Here is a 12,935-nt window from a genome sequence, read left to right on the forward strand (position 1 = left end):
TGGCGTAGACATCAAAACATATATTAACATTTATAAAGAATTTCAGCGATTCCATAACTAAGGAGAATCCATTCATTTGTTTCATGGTATTTAAAAAGCCTTGCAGCCTCTGCAGATAAGGTAACAGTAGTTTTCTCGTCACTAGTCTTGATGACGCGACCATTACCCTGCGTATCACTGATACGGTAATTGCCCAGGGCCTATACTATCAAAAAAAGTTAAGAGATCGTAAGTTCTTCAGCCAATCATTGACGGCCTTTCAAGCAAAGTCCACCAATCATAGACAAGAAAATAGAGCGTAAGTACTTACGTTCACTTAGCGAGTTTTGAAAGTATGGCGGTGCCCTTGTTAGCCTGCGCCACGTCCAGCAATGCGCAAGCTGAGACTACATCCAGCGCCTGTTGCTGGGCCGAGCTTAGCCTCGCGTGCGCGCTTCAAAATGCGAAAGAAAATAGAGCGTAAGTACTTACGTTCACTTAGCGAGTTTTGAAAGTATGGCGGTGCCCTTGTTAGCCTGCGCCACGTCCAGCAATGCGCAAGTATGAGACTACATCCAGCGCCTGTTGCTGGGCCGAGCTTAGCCTCGCGTGCGCGCTTCAAAATGCGCACTGTGAGTGAGATCTGTGCATCGACCGGTAGTTGTCGCTAGTGTGTCGCTCACTAGAAAGTGAAGTAACAACGCCACTTATCTATTGTTCATTCCGTCTTTAATCTCTACACCTTTATAGCCAAGTACATATATAGTGACGGCGATATAATTTGTTTTATTAACTTTGATAATTGAACTCATAAACGTATTTCTTGGATAGTCATCATCTAATTTATTTGTGCTATTTATATGAAAAGCTTTTGATGGAATCAGTCAATTTGTTTGGTAGTGATTTTCAAATTCATCAGATAATATTATACGCAAATGGAGGTATAAACTAAAGGCATTATTACCAAAGTATAATGTTTGACTGCAATGGTCCCGATGGTAACGTAGCCTAGAATCTCACGGCTCGCACCAAGGCCATGGCTACGTCGATGCGTTTCCTGAGAAACGAACGTCGTTCGGCGCACAAGCAATCAAAACAAACGGACGACCTGTCCGTTGCTGTCAGTTGAGCGCGAGAAGTGGTGGGTGGTGGTTGTAGTGCTGGAGTTCAGGGTTAGGTTAAGAGAAGTGCTTGGGTGGGTTGAGAAAAATAACTTATGCTGTGTGTGAAGCATTGTACACTGTAGAGTTCATGTGACACCAATTTAATGCAGTGAATTTTCTTTGTTAAGGGAACTGCAGAAGCTCAGATTGTTGCATGTATGATGTATATTGATAATGTGAACACTATAAACTATAATGAAAAATGTGTGAAGCTCTACTTGTACAAGTGCATTTCTGAAGACATTGTACATACAAACATAAGTTGATGACGAATTCCAGAAAAATTTCATATGCCTGAAAACTCATACAGGGTAGAATTACAGCAATGGTGGTTACTGGTTAGGTCAATCCAGACTTTCAACTCGATCAGTTCTGAAATATAGCTAGAGTAGATATAAATGGCGGATATAGTTTCAGATAATTCGATCCAAAATGTTATGTGCACCTGTTCATATCCGTATGTCCCTTCTTCTATTCCGCCGGTGGAATGGAAAGTGGTGAGCGCTGTTTAAGAATGGGTTTAATTCGTGCATATTGGAACTTCGCTCCTTGGGGTACGTGTACTGACAGTATTTCATACGTTCCCTACAAACATTTAGGATCTTAGTGGCATTTCACATTATTTTAACACACAGTTCGACGTGATGCCTAATTAAAAACTAACGATGATAGCAGGACTTTTGATTCATTCAAGTACCTTTGAAAAAACTTCTTCCGCAGCCCGCCGTTTCCGCTCCTTGATTTCAAAGCCTCAATTAATCAGGCTGAGAAAATATTAGGAGTCGAGCAGAAATCGTCATTTGTCCTTGGAAATCATTATTTATAGTAGTTAAGGAATTTCTTTGGTAAATTTTTCATTTCTACTGAAAAATAGATAATTCCTTCACTTATAATAATCAATTAATTATCAAACCTCAATTTATGCTATGAAAATGCACCAGAATCACAACCTAAAACTTGGCTGAGCAGAGCGGTAAATAAGTCGTGGTGGTCTTAAGACGTTGACCGCCCCGCCTCATCACGCGGCACTCGCGCCACACAACAGCCTGAGCATTAGTCTCTGCCCCGACCACAAAAGCGCTCTCTTGTGGTGGGTGAGTGGAGGGGGAGTTGGGCGAGTCACAATTGCACCGTATTATCTCGGGAAATATTAACTTCTTCAGATAATATCTTCAACTGAGAAAGTACATCGTATTATTTCAGCAGATATTATCTTCTTCAGATGTAAGCCATATATTATTAATTTTTCGGTATATTATATTTAGATATTCTTTAATTGCCCTATAACATTATCTCAGCAAATATCTTGGAGCTCTATTGAAACTTTGGACTTGCCGAGTGTTTCGTAAAGTAACTTACCGTCGTATATTTTCTACGGAACTAATTCTAATTCACGATGTCAATACTACTCGTAAAATCGTTCATGAATGAAGTCAATTGTTTCATTTTAATATCTAACGTGTGCAAATCGATGTTAAAAATCGTGCATCGTCTCCACGCCGAGCGTTTTAAAGAGGATTCAGGAGTGGTAATAAATTTGCAAGTGCACTTACCAAATTGGATCTAAAAGTCTGATACTAGATTTTACTTTAATATGTAGCTGATATTTTTGAAATGTACAAATTACCAGACATGATCAATCTTGAATACATGAACCACCATTTCTAGAATTCCAACCAGTGGTCTGTAATAGAATTCCACCCTGGCTCCCAATAGGCATGCAAGAAAACGTTAAATCATATGATTTTACTGTCATGTTGTAAACATCGAGTCGCGTTGGAAAGCTTGACCTCACACACTGGTTCGCGGCTCTAACAGCACCAGTTTCTCAATATAAAAATTATATCTTCTTTCAAAAACTAATTTTTGGGAATTATTCTTTAAAAATAATAAATAATCGTAACACTTGGTTCATTTATAATTTGATAGTTTTATGACTAATCATCGAATTTTCCATAACAGAAAAGGCAAAAAAGTATTATCACGTGTGCAAAGAAATAGATAAGTATTTGAATGGGTTCATCACAACTCAATTTGTAACAGGTTCATGTGAAAATAGTCCATCACACGAAAATAGTTCATGTGACACTACATTTTACTCGCAGAGAGTTATTTTATTTCAACACCAAAAGCCACGTAGATCGGACATTAGGGAACCCTCAGTATTAGTTCTTCCCTCGGAACGTGAGTATCGTTTCGTTTTCAGTGTTACGAAACGCTCAGTTTGAACGCTGAATAGAAACGCAGTGTTGATGTTTCCCTCGGGAGAAACTGCTAAAATTAAGGACGGAAACTCCCAGTGCTGATGTTAATATTTTTCGGAAATACTTGCTGCCTTCACTCGCCCCTGGGAGTTCGCTGATGTCGTAGCAGCAGCGCGCCATGCCTGCGCAGAGGAGGTCCGGCCTGGAGAAGCCGGACTCGGGGAGGGCGGACGAGCCCAAGGGAGAGAAACTCGTGGTGAGTGCATCGGATGACTCGAGTCTCAGACTCGTGAAGCGTGATACGAGTATGTGTGGTGTGCACTAAATATGCGTGATATGACTTGAATATGTGTAGTATGCTGTGGACATGTGTGGCATGACTTGAATGTGTGTGGTGCGCACTGAACATATGTGGTATGACTTGAATGTGTGTGGTGCGCACTGAACATACAGTATGTGGTATGACTTGAATGTGTGTGGTGCGCACTGAACGTATGTGGTATGACTTGAATGTGTGTGGTGCGCACTGAACATGTGTGGTATGACTTGAATTTGTATGGTGTGCACTGAATACGAATGTGCTGGTCTGCTGGAAACCCATACCAATGGGACACGAATCAATATCAAATAGCGGGAAAGTGGAGTTATTCAACATAGATTTGGCATTAACAAGTAAAAAATGACCGTAATATACATCAATTTTTATACAACTTGCATACATATTCATTAAACATCTTAAACTATTGCCGATGCGTCGCAAACGGTAAGTTCCCAAACAGGGTGCGGCAATTTGTACGAATTTAGAACGCATGGGCGTGGCGAAGGCGAATCTTCGCCGGAATGCCAGCAAAGTTATCACGCTTGAGCTCATCCTCTATCACACAAATTCAGAGATGCATTGAAAGTGAAACGTCAGTTGCTGTGGGCTCAATCCTTATTGACAGATAGACTTGAGCGCCATGTGTGCATTCGTGTCCTACTCGTGATCCTTCTGCCCGCTCCCGTTCTACAAAGGTTCCGAGATGTAAACAAATATTTCGGTACCTAGTTAAAAATTTCCGGGCCAGGTTGCGCGTATGACTTTCGAGTTTGAGTTTGACCTTGCAGCTTTCATTCTTCACGTGCCTACACAACAATGACTAGCCTTGTGCTGTTATACCATGGATGTTAACAATCTAGTTTTCTCTAAGCTTAAAATGTTTGAATTAATGACAAATGATAAACCCTAACACCTTGTGGAACATACTTAGCCTCTTCAGGGCGAAGGATGAGTACCTTATATCGCAGAGATTATAGAGCAGTAGCTCAAGTAACAAGCTGTAAATTATATAGTCTTTTGAATGAGGAGATTCCCAATTCACGTGCCTCCAATTGCCCGCTTGATGAACCAGGCACATGTACCGGGAGCGAACGTACCCTTTGCCGGTTCGCTATTCCATCGATCCCTTCATGCTTTTTGCCAGTCGGGCTTACCGACTAGCCAAAGAACAATTTAGTATAAATTAGTGCTCAATCGTCGAAAAACCTCAAATTGATTCTACTTTTAATCCGTATCCGTGTATTTCTGGAATAGCAACGTCATACATAGAGCGCCTCAGCCTAGACCTGATCGAGGTAAAATAAAGTGTTCCCATAAGCAGTTATTTCTATACGTGTTATTAATAACTTTGTTTCGTTGAGTATATCATGAACAAACCTTTCATTTATTGACTAAGCTATTCAGAATGCCGATAGTTGAATTGAATTTCTTCATTCAGCGTAGCTATTTGACAGTTTATTAATAATTTTAGGGTTTCGCTGAGAAACGAATTAAAGGATGGCTAAAACTGGATGCTGATTATTCCTTTCTAAATTTGAGACATCTCTCTTTCTCGTTCTGTTATGAGTGTTAATCTGGAACACATATTTAAAAAATTCATAGTAGCGCTTGAAGCTAACCATAGCTCACATGCTTCCATCCCAGTTTTATTATTAATATTAGCTTCCGAAGTCTTGCTAAAAGAATGTGCTGGCTTGATAACCATATTTTTTAGCTTTGTTCGTATCGTTTCACATTTAATTTCATTTAAATCTTATGGGGCCGCAGCTTTTGCGTTTTCGCCTGTCATGCGATGTATTCTGAATTTAAATTTTTACGTTTTATTTAACAACATCATGTCTTTCACCTAAATAGAAAATTCAAATCAATGCGATAATATAAAATTGTTCGTGATTATGATAGTTTAAAAATATTAAATTTTCACTACAATACTCTGCTTTCAGCATTCTAAATAATGTAGGAGTAATTCAAATTTTCAGTAACGAACGAAATGCTTATAGAACGTTAGCTTGCATATATTGTTAGATAATAATTCTGAAAAAGATTTTTTCAATGTGAATAGAGAGATTCTACCTCTCCTCCTGCAACCCGGTTAAGCTTGTTAATTAAGTTATGTACACTATGCAATGTGCATCGTCGTATGTCAGTATGGTGCCACGGAACTCATGTATCTGATTTACAGAGTAAAAAGGCAAAATTTATCGTCCTGGGCCCATACTTTCAAAAAAAGTTAAGAGATCGTAAGTTCATCAGCCAATTATTGATGGCCTTTCAAGCAAAATCCACCAATCATAGACAAGAAAATAGAGCGTAAGTACTTACGTTCACTTAGCGAGTTTTGAAAGTATGGCCCCTGGAAATCTACTCACTTGACCACCCCATCGAGATTAACGCATTAACGCAGGATATTCGGACGCCCCGCCCATTTCTGATAGTTATTCCCAAAGGTTAGTTTCCATCTCCAGTGCTTCCAACTTCAAAATGTAGGATATTTTTTTAGCCAAAGCCCTATATGAATAATATTTTTAGTTCTCATCCACTTAAAATTTTCGTACATAGGTTTGTACTTTATGGTTCACTTTCCGCTGCTTGGGTCAATTTCGATTATAAAATCTACTGTGGTATAAATCGCTAAATTAATTATACTTTATTCCTAACTTTTCGAACTTCCGCTGGAGTTAAACTTCGAAAGATTTTCTATGATAATATAGGCGATAGTCTATGCCATATCTTCGCTGTTAAATTATAAATTCATCACACTGTTTTCAATGATTGAAGAAATTTTTTCAATTGTATAATGAAACTATTCAAAATTTATCGGAACATGGTACGAAATTTTCTATACCCAATTCTGGGAGTATAATTCATATGTTTTAAATCATTTGTCTCATATTAAAAATTTCAAACTAATTATGGAAGCATAACTAAGGACAGACGGAAAGTTCAGTGGACTCGGTTCGTGAATGCTATAAAAACGGTTATATTAACAGATATGCAATGCGAAAAAAATTCGCGGCAAATTTAGGGTAAATTGTCCGTAAATTGCAATTTAATGTTAAAACATTCGTGTGAGCAACTGAATTGTACATGTCGAGAAAATAATGTCTCTTTACTAACATCAAATGTTCTTGCCTGGCACATGAGTCGATAATCAATGTGACAGAGGAAAATTCTATTAATAAATTTAAATTAAAGTCTTGTGTAAATGTCAAGATATTTCTTAATAACGTTTGGTTCGACTAAGGAATAATAGAGAAACGCTTGAGCATTAATGACGAACTTCTTGCGAAACGCATTCGCTTCCCGTCGCCGAATCAGGGATATCAACCACGTATCCCTGGCATTTGATGAATTTTGCAGGAACGAACAAGAGATTTGCCACGAACAACGGCAGGCACAATTACATCGCTATTGTTGACCTCGGTACGCGTATCGACTTATTGACTCATCCCGCATGGCCTTCCCCGCCCCTCTCTACCTCTTCTGTACCGCGCAATCAATATCTGATTGCGTGTCATGATTGAAGGATTGGGTGATTTCATTGAGCGTTATTATGATCGACGGCCTCCTTCTGATGACGCCTGTTGATCAGTTACCGGGTCTTCCTTATCATTAATCGGAATGCAGCCAGCCGTCCACTGCATGGGCTCGTGCCTTATACACCCTCGTGGCTCGAGCTTTCCCACTACTGGGCTGGAGTCTCTACCCTTTTGTAATCGTACCTTCCATTCAATAGATTCATACATTTCATACACAGGGTTTGTGTGCAAATCACACTGATCATTTTACAGTTCGCCCAATTCTGGGCAAATATCACTGTCCTTAAACAGTAGTAACCATTCCTGGCTAAGAACGCCGTCATCTTTACAGCTCTTACTATTCCTGTGAAATTTTACTTTCGCTTTTACAGTTCCCACCATTACAGACAAATATCCCCGGTCGTTATTTATAGTCCTCACCTTTCAGCCAGATTTCACCGTCCCTTCTACAGTTCTTACCGTTCCAGGCAAATATCCACGTTCCTTTTACAGTTCACTTAATTCCAGGCAAATGTCGCTGTCCTTCACGCTGCTCCCACACATGAAAATATTCTCGTTTAGATTTGTCGGGTCGATGTAATTTGCAGTTGTTGCACGATAGCGGCCATGCGATGCGTGATATTCAACAGAAGGAAACGAAGGTCGCTACATAGAGGAGCTTGTTCCAATGCTACGTGCCTGTAGAAAAAGACATAATGAAGCAGATTATTTCGAGAATGTGTAAATGGTTGTGGGAAGTAATGTCATTTATTGGAGTAAGAAGGACGAAAAATGTGTCGGTAGGTATATGGTGGGTATTAATGGGCTTGACATTTTTACTCGTTTACTTTTTAACGTGCGCTATTGGACAGCTCTAAAAATAGATATAAATAATCTAGTTAAAAGGGTGAGAATGCTAGTAACGTATTACATATGAATGCCGGACGTCTATACGTATGAATCGAAATCAATCGAAATTGCAGCACTTATGTACCTACTATGAACAATAAAAGGAATAAGATATGAACATGTTCTTTTTTACTGTTTTTTATGAATCAAAACTGCATTGATGTTTTCAAAAGTCCAACGACAAGATATTCACATCACAAAATGACATGTATATACCGTACACCTCACAGGTGACATTATAAAGATATAGTGAAAATTACACATATAGTACTATATACACATATAGCGCACTTCAACCGTAAATTGGTTGTCCGGGTTAGCGCTGGTAGATAGTACAGCAGGCTCAAATTAGCGCTGGTAGATAGTATAGCAGGCTCAGGTTAGCGCTGGTAGATAGTATAGCAGGCTCAGGTTAGCGCTGGTAGATAGTATAGAGGTTAGCGCTGGTAGATCGTATAGCAGGCTCTGGTTAGCGCTGGTAGCTAGTATAGCAGGCTCTGGTTAGCGCTGGTAGATCGTATAGCAGGCTCTGGTTAGCGCTGGTAGATCGTATAGCAGGCTCTGGTTTGTGAGAAATTATAAATTTCTCACCGATTATTTCTGTCATTTCCAAGCTAAATATTATTTCCAAACAATCTTTCATAATAATGAAGGTAATATTGAATTATTTATTTCCGACGCAGTGCGGTTGCCTCTTGTCCAGCTTGTGCGGACAAGTCAATGTCCGAGACTGGGCGAACAAGCTCGTGAGATTTCTTAGATTGTTCCGAGCGGTGGTCGTCACTCTGTGATACTTACGAACTACAGTTTTGTGCCGCCAACTAATCAGTGTCTCCAGAAGCATTATAATCGTCTTTCATTAAGTATTTCTCAAACTTCCTATAATCCTGATTCGCTGTCCCTTATTTTGTGCGAATGCCGTGTCATTTTCATTTTGTTTGGTTTGCATTAACTATGCTTATTTTTGCTCCTGTGGGAAGTTGGACACATTTTTTAAGTGTATCATTTTAAGTAAATTTATTTCAAATTAATATCTAATATATTGCAAATCTATATCAAAGTTTAGGTTTATTTTAAATATATATATTGAATTTATTCCGATATCTATATCAAAATATATATCAAAGTTGTAATGATTTAACTTATTAACTTAGATTATTTGAAGCTGATGTTTTGGCAACATCTCCCGAACCATAGAAAAGGCTTGCTTCCAGGTTTGGTTTATTCGTTGTAACTTGGGCAGTCGGCCGCTTGTACCTATGGTAAGCGCTTAGATTTTCTATTGAATAATAGAATGTGTACTTGAGATTAACTGTTGTAAGAGTTGCGTTATAATTGTTTGATATCTTGTTACTAGTACTGTGTATTTAAGCATGTGATTATTTAATTGTAGGTATAAGAAGCCTGGAGTACTTCCCTCCTCTGTCGCTTCGTTCCTGCTTCTCGACTCCTTCAATAAAACTACGTCTGAACCGGATTCTGTTAAAACCTACAAGCACAAGAAATTGGTTGGCACTTAGTTATAGGCGGAACCTATAATGAAAGGAACCCGTTGACGTCATTACAAAAGTTATTAAATATACTACGGTTGTTAAATATATATCAAATTAAATAAAATATTTTAAATCATTTCAAAGTATAATTGAAGTTTATCAATTATCAATAGATCTATTTTTGCCAGAAATGGGGTCGTGCAATTCACGATGGCAGTTGGCTATACTGTTTCGGAATGTGCAATCCTAATTTAAGTCTTTCATCTTCTTTCAACACGCAGTGAAACCTTTAGCTATTCTTGCTGTCTTTTTCCGTCCAACTTCCCACTCCTCTAACTGATTTCCTCTAAATTTCTCGAATTAAACTCTTCATTCATTCCATTTTCGTAAAGTCATAACACTGGGCATTAAAAACCTCAGGTCAGTCGAAGGATTTTTGAGTTAATTTGATATTTGCTGCTGAAATTGCTGTTTATTAATTTTATAGTAAAATCCTGTATGAACCTGACCGAGATTATGTTTATGTCTTTTTAGTATCAACGTTCTCAAGTTTCGGGTCCAGTGCTGTCGATGAGCCTTTCCTTCTTGCTGCTTTGTTTCTTATACGTGACGTCTACGTCTGGCGTCATGGCTACGTCGCAGCACCTAGGAGACCCCATCTGGAGCCCGTTGAACTTTTGCCAAGCTCGGAGCAAGCCAACCTTATTTTATTCGTCGCTATTGTTTACCAAATTTTCACTTCCTCGTAACTGCTACCAGGAGGATGAACAAGTAAATAAATGAAAACCTTACAATTCGTTTTGGCCATTACTAAGAGCGCCGTTGATGCTTCCAGCCAATTTTACTTCTTTTGAATTCGTTTGATCAAATAAAAATTTGAATACAAACTCGACTGTGTGAATCCTTACAGGTTAGCGCTGGTAGATAATATAGCAGGCTCACGTTAGCGCTGGTAGATAGTATAGCAGGCTCAGGTTAGCGCTGGTAGATAGTATAGCAGGCTGAGGTTATCGCTGGTAGATCGTATAGCAGGCTCAGGTTAGCGCTGGTAGATCGTATAGCAGGCTCAGGTTAGCGCTGGTAGATCGTACAGCAGGCTGAGGTTAGCGCTGGTAGATCGTACAGCAGGCTCAGGTTAGCGCTGGTAGATCGTACAGCAGGCTGAGGTTAGCGCTGGTAGATAGTATAGCAGGCTCAGGTTAGCGCTGGTAGCTCGTATAGCAGGCTCAAGTTAGCGCTTGTAGATAGTTTAACAGGCTCAGGTTAGCGCTGGTAGATAACATAGCAGACTCCACGAACTCCCATTATTTATGATCATCAACGTTGGGAGTGACTGCGATCTATTGTAGCGTGAATTTCGTAAAATCTTTCTGTTCTTTGTTACTATTCATTGTTGCTATAGAAAGTCGATTGCTGCAGCGATACCTTTCATGATCTCTCAATTTGGTTGGCGTGTAAGCCTTGGAAGCTTGTGGTACCATAAAGGTATTGGCGATACCCTATAGTTTAAATTTCTATTCTGTAGAATAACATAATCACCAACGTGTTTGATATGTATGGGATAAATATTGGAATGCACAGTGCACACCTAATAGATTTTTACTTGTGGTGAAGCCTAGCTTAGTTAGAAGGTTTAACGTATTTAAGGGTTATTACAGGTAGACGTGGGCACCAGGTTTACCATCTACATCAAGATTAAGTGCATTTTAAATGATATTCTTCGAACTTCCCACTGAAGCAGAAAGTTTGAAAGGAACAAGCATCATTTGAAAACTTACCGAAGTTTCATGGAATCAAGGAGTTCGCGTTTGTCGAGAACAAATCTACCAATTCTTCAAATGCGGAATTATATGTTTTTACTTTTAATGTTAGTTCATGTGTTTTATACTATGATTTCGTTGTGTCGGATAAGGGAGATTGCTTTTGTATAGAATGTCAACCTGTCTTGTCGGAAGGTAACAACGCTTACTTTAATAAGAAAGCAAGGTTTTTATTTTTTTGCTCTAAGTAAAACTTTGTACCCTCTTGATTCTAGTTAGCTCATATTCCACAATCTCTTCAACAGTTGACGTTGATAGTCCATATATATTGGGGGATTATTTACACGTTATTTGAATAGGTTTAAACGCCGAATAATCTTCTTTATGAAGATTATTCGAATAATAATCCGAGTAATCTCTCATCGTCTCCGACGGCTCATTGTAAATCCGAACGGCTCCGAATAAAAGGCGAGGAAGATAGTGCGCCTTAGTTCTGATATCTGGCCAGTGTATACTGACTGTAAAGGCGTTGCGTTGCTTGAAAATAAAGGAAAACTTAACGGAAACCAAACAGAACATCAAAATAGAATTGCTGATAGTAATTTTAATAAAGAGAATGATTTCCATCCGAGGTGCGTGTACAGATAATGTCTTTCTTCAAATGCCAGACGCAGGATATTCATGAACGAACAGGTGCCTCGTCGCACGCGTACTTTTTACCGTGACTGAGGCCATGCATTGATTATTGGGGGCGGAATTCCCCGCCAGTCTTCAATTGACGTCTTACCTTCAGAATTAATGGTGATTGGTTCTATGAAGGCTTCATTTGATTTTAAAATTTGGCCTGAGGCACTGAATTCTTGTCAGTTTGAAAAATGAATGAATGAACTTGGAATTGCGGTAACCTGATTTGCATTGTATAGTTTATTAAATATGATTATGTGGTATTTCACTTTCATTCCAGAATATCAAGCTTGGGTAAATGGCAATTAGTGCACAAATCTGTATATGACTATTCAATGGTCAGCATTTTAATAAACAAATTGCAGTCAGGCACTGACGCTTGAATTGTTAGTGTTGAATGTTGCTAAATTAATGTGCTGCAGGTTGTGGACAAGAGCATACAACTAAGTGTTGTTGATAATTGATGTAAAATTAATGTGTTTAGGTTGTGGTCAAGATCATACATCTAAGTGTTGGTGATGAATGATGTAAAATTGATGTGTTGCAGGTTGTGCTCAATATCAAACATCCAAGTGTTGGTGGTAAATGATGTGAAATTAATGTGTTGCAGGTTGTGCTCAATATCAAACATCCAAGTGTTGGTGGTAAATGATGTAAAATTAATGTGTTGCAGGTTGTGCTCAATATCAAACATCTAAGTGTTGGTGGTAAATGATGTGAAATTGATGTGTTGCAGGTTGTGGTCAACATCAAACATCTAAGTGTTGGTGGTAAATGATGTGAAATTAATGTGTTGCAGGTTGTGCTCAATATCAAACATCTAAGTGTTGGTTGTAAATGATGCAAAATTAATGTGTTGCAGGTTGTGGTCAACATCAAACATCTAAGTGTTGGTGGTAAATGATG

General features: G+C 38.8%; 1 protein-coding gene across 1 annotated transcript in view; it reads left to right on the forward strand.

The window, feature by feature from the left end:
* The first annotated feature begins 3,524 nt into the window (after positions 1–3,524).
* Positions 3,525–12,935, forward strand: part of LOC108680153 (kinesin-like protein KIF19) — a 43,143-nt gene continuing 33,732 nt past the window's right edge. The window contains 1 exon segment of the mRNA XM_047884109.1: positions 3,525–3,602. Within this exon segment, the coding sequence (XP_047740065.1) occupies positions 3,525–3,602 (78 nt within the window).

This window comes from Hyalella azteca, unplaced genomic scaffold (genome assembly GCF_000764305.2).
Source record: "Hyalella azteca isolate HAZT.00-mixed unplaced genomic scaffold, Hazt_2.0.2 contig1821, whole genome shotgun sequence".
NCBI lineage: Eukaryota > Metazoa > Arthropoda > Malacostraca > Amphipoda > Hyalellidae > Hyalella > Hyalella azteca.